At 48.0% G+C, this 14,184-nt stretch overlaps 2 protein-coding genes across 2 annotated transcripts; both read right to left on the reverse strand.

Annotated features, from left to right (window-relative positions):
* Positions 1 to 3,456: 3,456 nt before the first annotated feature.
* Positions 3,457 to 5,451, reverse strand: LOC100828778 (putative cis-zeatin O-glucosyltransferase). Its single transcript, XM_003565008.4, has one exon. It carries the CDS (start codon positions 5,068 to 5,070, stop codon positions 3,652 to 3,654), a length of 1,419 nt encoding a protein of 472 aa, XP_003565056.1. The 5' UTR covers positions 5,071 to 5,451; the 3' UTR covers positions 3,457 to 3,651.
* A 6,929-nt stretch (positions 5,452 to 12,380) lies between these two features.
* LOC100840103 lies at positions 12,381 to 13,518 on the reverse strand. The gene has a single exon (XM_003565417.4). It carries the CDS (start codon positions 13,252 to 13,254, stop codon positions 12,673 to 12,675), a length of 582 nt encoding a protein of 193 aa, XP_003565465.1. The 5' UTR covers positions 13,255 to 13,518; the 3' UTR covers positions 12,381 to 12,672.
* Between the last annotated feature and the right edge of the window lie 666 nt (positions 13,519 to 14,184).

The following is a 14,184-nucleotide window of genomic DNA, read 5'->3' on the forward strand; positions in this document are numbered from 1 at the left end:
CCCGGGCCGCGGATTTATAGGGGCAGGAAAGACTCGGCTCGCTCGCCGAGAGCGTGTGGGTTTGCCGTTCCCTTCCTGGAAAATCCGAATTATCATGCTACTACTCATTTGTCTTGTTTTCTAATCCTTTTTAATGAGGCTGTTGCGTGGTCCCATGTGTCATTGAGCTGAGCCGAGCTGAAACGGACAAACAGTTACAGCGGCAGCTAAAACAGCTAGTACTGCTAGATCATGGTCCCATGTGTCATTGAGATAAGCCCGTGCGTGTCTCACTCCCCGGGCCGTTGCGTGTTGCTTTGCACCATGGACCGGGCTTACTGGCGTTCGCTCACTCGTTGTAGGCAGCGAACGACCTCATCCCGTTTTTCTTTCCCCTCCGCTCATCTTTGTCCTTTCTCCACCGCTGTATTTTGTACTCTTAATTTCCCTTCATGGAATTTATAGTGAGCGGATGTTCGCTCTTTAATTTCTCGGAGCGAACGATCGGTTGGTTATGCGAGATCGCGACACGCGTCTTGTGTGGTGACAACTTTTAGTACTATGGCGTGTCAACTTTCTTCTGTAGAATGAGAACTTTTGTTTTTGAGAATGACAACTTTAGTTCATTGCGCATGTCAACTTTGGTTCTTCGTGCCAGAAGGTTAACTAAGGAGCGAACGTTTAATTCTGTGGGGTGACAACTTTAGTTCTCCGTGTCATATCACAGCCAAACAAAAATGCTCTGAGCTTAAATTCCATAAATTATCATATTAACTTAATGAAGACATAAACACACTCGTCGCTGCCAACACCAAAAAAAAAAATTGTTTGCGAGGGGCACCTAATGTCAACCAGATTGAACTTTTTTTTCCCACAGCTTAACCAGATTGAACTTGCCAGCGGCGTCCGATGAAATATCACTGTCTTCTGCTGTCCGGCGCCTGCCGCGTGCAGTTATTGCTGCAGGCCCGATGCGGCAGCCAGAACGCGACGCATACTCTCCATCGATCCTTCGTCTCTCCGGCCTGCACCGGGCGGCAAAACCAACCACACCAACACAGCCCGGATCGGCAGTACAACTCTGCATCGCGAGACACACACCAGCATCATCAACCTTCCTTCCACTGATGGAAAGAAACGAAACAAGCTCGGAAACGTTTCATGTGCCAAATCAAGTACATGCTCCGTCTTAAGCCCCGTCTCATGTGGCTCGTCCGTCGGCGTCGCGTCCCTGTCCAGCCATAGCCATAGCCAGCCAGCCATCGCGCCCACACCAAACTAATTAGCCAACAGTGCCATCGGCATACGTGTAGCTACATATGCCGTTGGGGGATTGACGGGATGCAGCTAGCCAACAGTGCCATCGGCATACGTGTAGCTACATGCGTGTAGCTACACATGCTGCAGCTAGTTGCTTGTACCGGCCGGCAGGCTTTAGCTAGCTAATAATTGGGCATTAACCATCCAAGTTCCAAGATCCATCCATTGAAGCTGTGCCACAAAGCTTAGGTAGCTGCACGTACTTGCGTACTCCCGATCACTCTTGGTCCCGGCCCGGCCGGCGTCCACATGCAGCAACGTGTCGTGTTGCCCATTCGCCTCCCATCGGTTGCATCGTCCGATATATCCTCGTCCTTGGATCGATCCGAAAGATTAGTACGGTGGGTTGTTGTGACTTGTGAGGACGAACATTTACACAGCCGGGATTCGTGGATATGGAGCCAATTGAACACGCCGATCCGATCGTATCAAATCCAAGGCAATGCCAGGCCGGAATCGACACCTAGCACTGCGAGCTACGGCTGGTCTGGCCCTCTGCAGTTGACAATGATATGTGTGGCCATGCATTGACGAAACACGCTGCAGCAAAGACAAAAGAAGAGAGAGCACCACGCACGCAGTTGCAAAAGTTGAGTTAAAAGGATTGGCACGTCTGTAACAGTGGCTGATGAAGGCGTTGGTGACCTTGATGCCATATGCAGATAGCTAGCTTTGCTGGGAACCGCTACCGTCGCCAATCATGTGCGGCCTGGTCCGTTTGTTGAACGGAGTAGACAGCAGAGAGAAATCGAGATCTCTTGTATTGTCGCGTACGTGAAATAAAATGGCAAAGGATCACGATGACGACGATCGAGGCCGAAGGAGGTCACTCCAGCGTTATTGCAAGGCAAGGTGGGCCTTGTACTGGCCTGTTATCTATTTATACGCGGGCTGGTTACAGCCCGTCTCAAACAGAGCCATGACCCAACCTAATGGCCCATTCGCCCTATTCTCGAAAAACAAAAATTGGCCCATTCTCCCATGAGCCAGGGAGAGAGAGTCCCATTTAAGAATATATATTTTTCATCATCGACAGAGTTACATAACTTTAGTTTATAATCCCAAATATATACGACATGAAAATATATTTAATGGCATATCTCAAGATACTAAGTTGGTGTTGCATATGCTGATAACTTTTGTCTACAAACTTGATCGAATTTTGACTTCGGACCAAACTAGAACAAGTTGAATCAAGATTGTGTCCCTTGATTTGCTATTTGCGACTAGAAGCACCGTAGGAGGATTGCAACATCGGCCACCCGGAATCGCCGAGTTGCGGATCTATCTTATTCATTCATACAAATGAAAATGAGATGAGTAGATATCAAGGAACCAGAACAATTGTGGTTTTAGTTTCACAAAACCGTAATCCTTGGATCCTTTTACTTAAGCACAACTATGGGGACAATGGAGCACATACATGGTACCAAAATTATGAGATTTAGGTGTGTCAGCCTCAACTCGCCCTTATAAAAATTTGAGACTAGCCAAAATATTAGTGAACCTTTTGTTTGCCAATGAGCTGGCTAATTTTGGCAAATAAAAAATGAGTTGGTAAAAGAACATTGGCAAGCCAAAATATTGGCCGGCTACCACTAAAACAAAGACCAAAAAGTCGATTATAACAGAAATATTTGACATGGTGCATCTTGGCAAACCTGGTTGGTGAGACCCACAGCCGTAGGACACCACATGGCGCAATGATCCACTGCTGAACTATTCTCTAAATCGACATTCAATTGTAGCTTCTCTGAGCTCTCACGCACGGGCTGTCCAACGAGAATTGCAGTTAGACTGGCGCTAAGAATTTTGTTTTGCACTTTCAGAATAATCGTTTGACGCGGAAATAAGAATTTTTCGGATCACCGAAAAATAGGAAAATTAACCATCCGCTCAAACAAAACCACAAATACGAAAATTCAGTGCAAGCGTGTCACAGAATCCAATCGTGGCCAACGCGCAACTTTCTAAAGAAGGTCAGCTTGCGACTTGCGAGCCCAAGTTCCAATGACGATATCGTATCGGATCACATTTTCACATAGTGCATTGCCCTAAAAAAACATATATTATGGTGCCGTGAGTTGACTGATTGATAATTACTCGAGCAACTGCAGCAACATGACATGGCAGGTCGTATACTTCTTACACGAACGATTCAAGGTGTTGAAGGATACCAATAGCATTGTTTCGATCATTGCAACTCTGTCCAAACAGAGGCCCTCAGCCTTACAAACTTCCGACATTTTTATTGCAATTTCAAAATTTTGTCCAAAGTTCGGACATGACTTGTAAAAGTGTAAGTTTGAAAACTAAAATCGAACATAGCTCAAATTCTAGAGAAGTTTCATTTCACCTAGTAACGTGAGCAACGAGAACTTCCAAATCCTCGCGCGACGACCCGCCCACAGCCGCGCAGGACCGAACGGCCTCCCCGAGCGCCATGGCGCGCGCCCTCATCGCTTTCCCTTCCTCGCCGACCATCGCCGTCTCGATCGCCGCTCGTATGGCCGCCGCGGGCGTCACCTCGCCGTGTTCCTCCCACGGCCTCACCAGGATGCCGGCCTTGAGGTGTCTGCACACGAACTGCGCGTCCCATGGCTGGTCCGAATGCATGGGCCAGGCCAGCATCGGCTTCCCGTGGCTCATGCTCTCCACGGTGGAGTTCCAGCCGCAGTGGCTCATGAACGCCGCCGTGGCACCGTGCGCCAGGATCTCCAGCTGCGGCGCCCACCCGGTGATCACCAGCCCCGTTCCTTTGGTTTGAGCGGTGAACTCTGACAGCAGATTCGCGTGCCTGTCGGTGTCGGCATCGGCGTCGGCCGTGAACACGTTGCCGCGGTCGGCGTCGCGGAGCACCCAGATGAACCGCTGCTTGCTGCCGTGCAGCGCGTCCGCGAGCTCCTTGACCTGCGCCCCTCGGAGCGAGGATGTCGAGCCGAAGGACACGTAGAGCACCGACGCCGCCGGCTGCTTGTCCAGCCAGTCCAGGCACTCGTGCCGCGGCTGCTGATCGCCATGCGCTGTCGCGTCCAGGCGGTAATCCGGCTCTAGCAGCGGGTTCAACGGCCCGACGGCGAAGAGCTTCTGCCCCGCGGCAGCCAGGTTCTCGGCGACGGCGTCCACGAACTCGCCCTCGAGCGCGCGGCAGGTGTTTGTGATAATGCCGCCGCCGCGCGACACCGCCTGAGCCATGCTGGACTGTTCCCTGGCGCAGTCCATGAACTCCTTGGACACGTACGCGTCCATGGGGGCGTACTCGAGCCCGTTCTCCCGGAGGAGCCCGTGCCCGGCGCCGTGCATCATCCCGACCATGTAGGACACGGCGCCGCAGTAGAGCCCGAACGACTCCCCGTTACCTTTGGAGAGCCGGGCGGCCTCCACGGCGGCGAAGGAGTTGAGGACGTCGTGGACCACGACGACGCGGCGGCGGGAGGCCGAGAGTTCCCGGAGGAGCGCGGCGAGCGGGGCGGCCGCGTCGGCGATGTAGGCGGCCCACATGGGCATGATGTGGGTGGGGAACGGCGACGCGGCGTCCGGGTCCGGAGGCGGGGCGGAGAAGGCCGCGATCCCGAGCTCGTGGAAATGGATCGAGCGGAGCGCCGCAGCGGGCCAGCCCTGGACGCGCGCGCGGGCCTGGCGGACGTGGGCCGCCGGCGCCGCGTAGTGGAGCTCCAGCCCGCGGGAGGCGAGCTGGAGGGAGAGGTGCAGGAGCTGGTTCAGGTGTCCCTGCATCGGGAACGGCACCGCCACCACGGCGACAGACTCCATTGGATTGGCTACGGTGGGTACTTGGTTCCCTTTGGCTTGTCCCCGGATACCAATGTGCTGTGCTTTGTGGTGCTGAGATGCGGCTGGCCGTGCTCACATCCTGAATCGGTGCAGGTTTTATGGAGGATGTGGCTGACGAAAGTGAGCAAGCCATTGCGGAAGCTTCGACCAGTTGAAGCGCGCAGCTCTGAATTAACGTTACCAAATCCCCAGCGCCCACGCTCACCGTGGCGTGGACTCATCAGATCGAAATCGAAATCTCCGATGATTTGTGGGCCGAAGGGAAATCAATTGCTAGTTCTTCGAACCAATGGTCAAGAATGACGTCTCAGTGGTCTCACTGTCTGTCTGATGATAAGTGGTGAGCCTCATAATTTATTTATTTTGGGATTACAAGATGATAGGAGGAGTAATATTGTTTTTTAATGAGCGTAAGATCCAAGTCCTCTCTCCTAGAAAGATCGTGGCATCGTGGGCAACTATGTCGGCGGCATCGTAGAAGCTGCATAGACGTGTCGCTTTCGTCGTCGGTTAGCGCAAGATTTAATGCCAACACTCGGATATAAAGCTGGTGCCATGTATCCATAGTTTGTGCAATAGCTACCATGTATAATAGTTGGTTATAAGATTATAGTACTTTATCAATATATGGCCCACGCTGCATTCTCACATGGTTCTTAGGAGCACGTGATTCAGTTGACTATTAGATAAGAGCATCTTCAATAGTACATGTCAGCAGGTACTAAGGGTGTGTCATGTAAGACTTTTGATGATGTGGAAATGAAAATGCATGAAAAGTGAAGTAGTGGTTACTTGTATAAAAAACTGATTTGGCTCTTGTACCAAGACATAAGTAACAACAAAACACTTGTTGGAGAGATCTCTTGTTACTAAAATCTTATTTTGTGGGTCCCATCCTCTCACATTCATCTATTTTTTTTTTCAATCTTAGTACTAGATCTTAGTAACCATCTATTGGAGGTGTTGTTACTAGTGCAAAATAAAATATTCACTTTCCTCTTAGTAATGGCTTAAGTATCACCTTGTTGTAGATGCCCTAATAGCCCACTCCTCTTCTCTCTCATATTCTCCCCCCTCCAACTAAGCAAAGATAACATATTTAAATCCTTATAGCCTGCTGCATCCCTTATTATTCTTGCTCTTATGGCGCAGCTGCGCCAAACGGGGACGGACCAGTGTGGCAGTGTGAGTGTGTTGAGGTCGGCAGTCAATAATGGCAGGCTGAGAAATACTCTGAATAACCAAAGAGTATTGAGAATTAGCTATGCATACTTAAAAGATTTTAGAATACTTTGGATATTGGAGGAAAAAATATTTACAATGAGCCTTCTAGTGTCGCGAGAGGATTGGAATATTCAAGAAGCCTTGAAATGTTACTCGAAAAGTTTTGCTACTTACCATGTAAGGTACCGGGTAGAGCATGTTCAATGCAAGGTGCTTAGAGCATCTTCAACAGTGGCCCTTAAAACATGGCCCCTATTTGTTATTTAGGGACTTCTCCCTAAATTTTTCAGCGCTTATTTCAACTCAATTTTCAGCAGTAGCTCCTAAATATCAGCCCCTATTTAGTTTTGCTATTACAATGACTAGTGGGACCCGCATGCCATTGGGTCTTTTCTTTTCTTTTTCTCCTCTCATCTTCTTCCTTCGGCCTCCTCACTTTCCTCATTTTGCTGAGCAGGTCGATGGCTAGCGGGGCGGCTAGGGCGAGGCGCGTCGGACGGCGCGGCGAGCGTCTGGAGGCCAGCAAGGCGGCGCGACGGGCTGCGGGAGGCCAAAAAATACGGCGAGGCTAGCGGGACGGCGGAACGGGGCCGCGCGGCCGTGGGTTGCATGGCGGAACGGCGGCGCGCAGCAGCGAGGAGGGAGGCACGGCAGCGGACTGACGAAGCGAGGATGCGGAACGGCCGTGGGCGGTAGGTCGGTCGGCGAGGAGGCGGTGGCGCGGCGGCCGGCGGCGAGGTGCGAGGTGGCGGTCGGGAGACAGATACAGGGAAACCGCTGACGTGGCATGGGAGGGGATGGAACAGGGGCCTCACTCCAGAGCCCCCAGGAATGGGGTCAAGAGGCTAAATCTAGGGACTTCCTATTTTAGAAGCTTGAGCAAGGGTCCTGTTGATGGCGTTATTTTGGCTTCGGCCCCTAAAAAGTGAGTAGGGGCCTTGTTTAGGGACCCTATTGAAGATGTTCTTAGGTAGGTGCTTGCATAAAACAAACCGTATTTTGTCTAAGCACTGGTGCTTGTGTTCTATAGGGCATGTGCTTAATTAGGCACCTTTAGTACAGAAGTAATCACTGATGCTTGAGAAAATAAACCGGTTTAATTTTGTAACACTACCTTGATCCTCTTGCATTGTACATGCTCTAAGGAGAATCCTCTAGAACCAAGTACTTGTAGAGTATTTTAGAAAATTATAGTAGAATGTTTAGGATGTACCACATGATCTTCTGTACAAGTATAAAAATAGGGGTGCTCCCTCACCCCATGAAGTGTACCACAATCACCACAACCACAACGAGTAGTGTACCATACCAAGAAGAGAGTGAGCTACCACGATGGAGTAGTATGATTGTATAGTAATAGGGTAGTCATTAAAGAAGTGGTGTACTAATATTATGAGAGTGAATAAAGTTGTAGGTTCACTTCTAGTGAGTGTGATCTCTCAAGTACTGTAGGAGTGGAAAGGTCATCGAGAGTGGGTGTTAGAGTCCCCGGTGAGAAATCTCTCTCTACATGACACGTTCGCGCAACTTTATTTCATTACTCTCCAGTGATGCAGAGTGGTATTATTTTTTCTCCCGAAAAAAGATAAACCGTTGGCCCATATGCACACAATCCTATATTATTAACGGGTTTGTTATTTTTAAAGCGATTGAAAAATAATTATATCCAAACCGATGTTAACAACCGTCTGATTCAATCACTAAGATGTGTAAGAATTATGCAAATACAAATGATGAGAAAATCTAAACCGGATGTATATTATTGTCGACCGAGAAACAACTAAAAACGGGAAATAGACTTTCTATTATTAAAGACAGACAACGAAATCGGACAAATTAGATCTCAAAAAGAAAAACAATGACTTCTTCGAAGTATTCAACAATACTCCAAAATGCATAGCAAATCATTGGGTTAGGTGGAGAAGGGTGATTATAACCCAGGCCAGGCCACTAGGAGTCAACGTATCTATTTTTTATTGAAAATTTAAGGAATCAAATTTGACATCCTGCTAGTCTTATAAAATTGAATTATGTATCAGTTTATTCATTAACAGTGAGATATCAATAGTGACTAATCAGTCTCATGAGAAAATCGCGAATCAAACATTTATGAAAAACAAGAAATCATCAAACTTTAAGTTTGAGTGGTAGTAGGCGACACAACTGATGATCGTGAGACATTAATAATGACTTCATCAGACTCGGGACTATATGATTTTTTATTCACTAAACATTTTGTGGGGTTGTGTAGGAATTTAAAAATGCAACATGTTAAAAAAAAGCAGCTCAAAATATTGTTGTACTCCTCGTTCTTGTTATTTCTATGTAGACTACAAATCATTATTTTGTTTCTTATGATTATTACCCTTTGTAGGTTAGAGTCGGAGTGTTTCTGTTAACCTTTCAACAAATATACAGACTGAACAAAACAGATTGAGCATACACAGAACACTTTCGTTCAACAAATATACATGAGTGTATACTTATAAATACATGGCGCATAAAACAGAAGTATGTGCATGTATATACACGGTACGTAAAAACTAATCATACACATGGTACGCATCAGACGGAGTGTGGAACGAATAAGATCAGAGAAACAGCTTCGAACGTACACATAATTCCTTCGTTCTAAAACAGTCCATATGGTAATTCCTGAAGATTTATATGATGAAAATGAAATGGATCTACTCCATATTCACTTGACGGAATTGAGGTCCTTGGTGATGGCGCAGATGCAGCTGGAGCTCCTGGCGAGTCGTCCGGCGCCGGCGTCGGCACCATCCCTGGGGCTGGTACGGACTTGCCCCCTGCTCTTCTTGAGCATCTCCCGCATGGCCTCCGACTGCATGAGCACCGGGTTCGCCCGCCCCACGCGGTTGAACCTTCCGCACACGCCCATGTGCTTCGCCAAGGCTTCCTCCATCGTCTCCGTCCGGCCGGCAGTCGGGCAGAGAGATTCATGGGGTGGGGTCGTTGGTGGAGATCGTGGGGAACCGGAGAGGGCGGAGGTTGTTTCATGCGTGGGATCGGGCGTTTCAGTTTGCGAGGTAGAGAAAAAGCCGAGACGTACGACGAACGGAGGACGGACGCAAACTGAAAATTAAAGAATAGCAAAGATAAAGATTGGAGTCCGTTATTAACGTAAACCGAGTGCTTTGAGATTGATACGCCACGTGTAGCTTTTCAGTATGGGGCTAACCTCCTAGAGAGTTAGACTTGGTCTCGTAACTTTTTTTTTCCAAACCCTCCGGTCGGTGCGCTAGTAGTAGTAGCAGCGCTACCATATGGAAGGCTCACCGCCCCTTTTGTTGTTTTCAGGAAACCCGAGCTATACGTGCAAGGCTCGAAATTATTTTTAGGAAATGTGGACTATACATGGAAGGTTCAAATTTTGTTAGGAAACCAGCATCAATCCACGGAAGTTCCAATGAACAAACCTGGGACTTGACAATCATATTTCAGCTGTATATATAAACATGTAGGAGGAGGAGGTGCTGCGTATATATAGAGCAAAATATCCAACGCCATTTGTGACGGCCGGATTCGCATCATCCATCGACGACGACATGGCCGAGAGGACCCAGCAGCCGCATCGCACCGTCTGCGTCGCCGCACCGCCTCCAGGGAAGAGGAAGGAAAAAAGGACCACCCTTGTTGAGCCCCAATATGTCTTGTATGTGCAGTTTAATTATGGAGTACTGTAGAGTACTTTTTCCGTTTCATAATTTCTGTTTCAAATTTGTCTAAAAATGGATGTATCTATCTTTAAAAAATGTATAGGTATATGTAATATTTCAACGAGAATTATGAAACGGAGGAAGCAGTATTTACCAGCAGCAAGCATATATACTTGTACGAACGATTGTTTGATCTTTGTCTCTTGATTTCACGGCAGACTTTCATCTTTGTTTACTTGGTGCTGGAGGCGTCAGCGGTCTCGCTCATTTTAAAAGACGTCGTAAAGTGCACCCACGGCCACGATGATGATGGAACCCGCTTTAAGACGCTAAGACCAGCCTTGGGACGTACCTTCTCAGCTTCCTTCTGGCGATCCTTCCTCTCCTCTTTACAGTCGTTTGCTCGGTTGGTTGTGTTAAGAAATGTCAAATCAAATTTTGATGATATGTACGACTCCAGACTTCCAGAGCACCCAACGTACAGTACGTACTTCGGCCTTCTCCGCGGTGTCTCTAGGTGTGTTTGGTTTGTTACCAAAACATATCAAACCAATTTTTTGGTCATTGATAAAAATTTGGTGTTTGTTTGGATAGTGGTCAAATATTTGACTAGTAAATGTCTCATAGCTAACTTTAGTTCAATTTTTTGTTAAAGTTGACCAACTCGTAGGTTAGCAAAACCATCACCAATTATTTGGCTATCCAAATTTTTGGTAGGGCAAGTTCGGACTCAAACCAAACAGCCCCTGAAATTCTACTCTTGTAGTACTGCTACCGCTCCTTTGTGGTCAGAATTTTTGGATGTGAAGGATGTATGGACCCATCGTGTGTCAAAGAAAAAAAGTACTTCCTACGTTCATAATTCTCGTTGAAATATTATCACTTTTTAGGAATAAATACATTCATTTTGGGACAAAGTAGTACTCCCTGCGTTCATAATTCTTGTCGAAATATTACCGCTTTTTAGGAATAAATATATTCATTTTTGGGCAAATTCGAGACAAGAATTATGGAACGGAAGTAGTACTATATTTGCATTGATCACGTAGCAAATCATTTGGTTTGGGTGGAGAAGGGTGATTATACCCCAGCCCAGCCCACTAGGAGTCAAACATATCTTTTTTTTTCTATTGAGAATTGAAGGATTCAGACAGTTTGATATCTTATTATAGTCTTATAAAATTGGACTATCTATCAATTTATTCATTGACAGTGAGATATTAACAATGACTAATCAATCTCGTATGAAAATCAACGAATCAGACATCTATGAAAAGAAAATAAGAAATCATCAAACTTTAGTTTGAGAGGTAGTAGGCGACACAACGGTTGATCGTGAGACATTAATGATGACTTCAGCAATCTCAAAACTCTATGACTTTTGGTTTTCCGTAAACATTTTGTGGGGTTGTGTATTCATGTGGTTGTCGGTATTTCAAAATGCGACATGTGAAAAAAAACCGAGTTTTATCTAAGTCGCCTGGTTTTTAGTTAGAGATATCAACCGTTGGATCTAGTTTGTGCTTTAAGATTCACAACGAATGATGGAGAAAGAGGGGGTGGATATGTGATGGTTGTGATATGTCGACTGAAATTTAAGCTTTTTTCTTGAAAAGCAGGCGACTAAGATATAGCCACACCAAAAAAAAACAGCTCAAGCTATTTTTGTACTCCTCATTCTTGTTATTTTTATGTAGACTACAATCATCTTTTTTTGTCTTATAAGTCGGCTAGCCCCCTGAGTCCGCTGAACAAGCGCGGATCCAACCACTATAGTCCTCCCAAATCAAGTGGGCCACCTGGAGGGGTGGCATCGCCGATCCTCGAAAGGTTCTCCTTTCCTTCCAGATGCCCCACCAGGTGTAGATCAAACGGCCACTGAACTCCTTTTCCTTCTTGGTCTTGCCGGTGATGGAGCTCGAACAGTTGGTTGGCGTGGGGGTGGGGGTTCCGGAGCTCCAAGTATGGACGAGCCTCCAGACCTCCTTCGTGAAAAAGCAGTCGCGGTAGAGGTGGGCAATGGTCTCAGGGTGGATGTTGCAAAGCGGGCAGATCGGGTTGTGCGTCCACCCGCGGGAGGCAAGGTTGTCGGCGGTGAGGATCTTTCCGTGGCCCCATTGCCAAGCGTGATCTTGGTCGAGGCGCGGAAGAGGGCCAAATCTGCAGCGTCGCAGGGGGTGGCGAGGCCCACCCACGGCCTGGTCCGGTTCGTCCAACCGAACCACGGCCCGCGCAACCGAAGGGCCCGGCCAAAGTGAGCGAGATTGGGGGTTCCCAATCCGCTAAGGTGGCGCGGGCGAAATGGTGTGCTTCGTTTAACCTTTTCTTTTGTAGGAATTCCATCGATGGTTGTTTTTCATGAAAATCCAAACCGAACAAAACAGATTGAGAATACACACGGCACTTTCGTTCAACATATATACATGAGTGTATACTTATAAAATACATGGTGCCAAGTATGTACATGTATATACACGGTACTTAAAAAAAACTAATAAGCGTACACATGGTACACACATCAGATGGAGTGTAGAACGAAAAAGAACAGGGAAACAGCTTCGCACCTACACAAGATTTTGCCTTTTTAATCGAAGCTTTACTAATACTACTACGGAGTACTGTCTTGGTACATATGGTTCTTTTTTTGCTTTTTTTATGACGAAGATGGATCCACTCCTTAATTATTCATTTGACGGAGGTTGAGGTCCTTGGTGATGGCAGAGATGCAGCTGGAGCTCCTGGCGAGGCGTCCGGCGCCGGCCCTGGGGCTGGTGGACTTGCCCCTGCTCTTCTTGAGCATCTCCCTCATGGCCTCCGACTGCATGAGCACCGGGTTCGCCCGCCCCACGCGGTTGAACCTCCCGCACACGCCCATGTGCTTCGCCAGCGCTTCCTCCATCGTCGTCTCCGTCCGGCCGCCGCTAGCGCTGACGGCCGCGGCGCAGAGGCCGCACACGAGCCGCCCGCAGTGCCGGTCCCGCACGCGCGCCGCGTACTCCGCCGTGCACTCCTCCGTCATCCCGCAGCACTCGCACCGCGCCTCCCCCACCGCCGCCTCCTGCTCCTGCTGCTCCGACACCGCCGGCAGCTGCTTCTTGCTGTTGCCGGTGGTGGTGATGATGTCGTTGCTGATCATGAACTCTAGCGCCAGGTCCGACATCGCGCGCTGCAGCCCGCCCATCGAGATATTCCTCCGCGGCGCCGGCTTCTGCGTCTGCTGCGGCCTCGCCGCCACCGCCGCGTCACCATTAGGCGCCATCTCTATATATTTATCTAGCTCGATGTTGATGCAGGAGTCGCAGGACACCAGCGAAGTTTACTGATGCTCTTTGGTCGATTGCAAATGTGAGTTGAATCAATTGGGAGGAGGGGGCGGCCTTTATATACAGCCGAGGGTTGGGTACGTATGCATCACCTTGCCGCACACGGAAAAAAGTGAAGCTAGCTTGGTATGTGTGGAGCAGACGGGTCGGTAGCTCGTGACAAGATGCAGCTGGAAGAAACGGGGGATACAGAGCGCTAGATTTCTCGGTATGCATGGCCAAGATCGACCGAGAAATTAACGGTTAAGCTTACTTAGGGCTTTGGATTTGCAGGCTAGCTAGCGGATCGAAATTTCCTGGCCAAGGATCCACGATTATTATCGCAAGTCATCATTGGTTCATTACTGCCCATGCTTTTCAGAGGATCATATACTGATCGATCCCCGGAAGAAAGATCTAGGGCCATTTATGCAGTGGACGCAACTTGCAGTTCCATCGCGATCGTACGTAATGGAAATGCATGGCGCTCTAGCTGTGGTTACTTCTTGTCCGTTCTTCTCGCTCCGCGATGAAAAACGACGTACGGCTGATGCTTGCTTGCTTGAGGAAACAACCTAGCTAGTCCATGCATATGCACACTCGGAAATTGGTTAAACCCACTCATTTATGAAGTAGTACTCCGTATAATTAATCTGTTCTCACCTACACCACTTACTGTTAGAAACTGAAAACAAAGCAAAGCAGATCGAAACTGCATACGGACTAGTACAGTATACAGGCTGCTCTAGATTTTTTTAAACTAACGCGCCAGTTCAAGGATGAGACCAGGCACAGTTTACACACAGCAAGATAGTACCTATTTTGAACAACAACGGACATTTTTCTTGTTCCGAACCAATCACCTCTCAATAGATTGGATATGTCGT

The sequence above is a fragment of the Brachypodium distachyon genome, chromosome 2 (genome assembly GCF_000005505.3).
Source record: "Brachypodium distachyon strain Bd21 chromosome 2, Brachypodium_distachyon_v3.0, whole genome shotgun sequence".
Lineage (NCBI taxonomy): Eukaryota > Viridiplantae > Streptophyta > Magnoliopsida > Poales > Poaceae > Brachypodium > Brachypodium distachyon.

Bases quoted from the DNA above. Each gene is read 5' to 3' on its own strand.
- LOC100828778 (XM_003565008.4), bottom strand. From the start codon at position 5,070: ATGGAGTCTGTCGCCGTGGTGGCGGTGCCGTTCCCGATGCAGGGACAC.
- LOC100840103 (XM_003565417.4), bottom strand. From the start codon at position 13,254: ATGGCGCCTAATGGTGACGCGGCGGTGGCGGCGAGGCCGCAGCAGACG.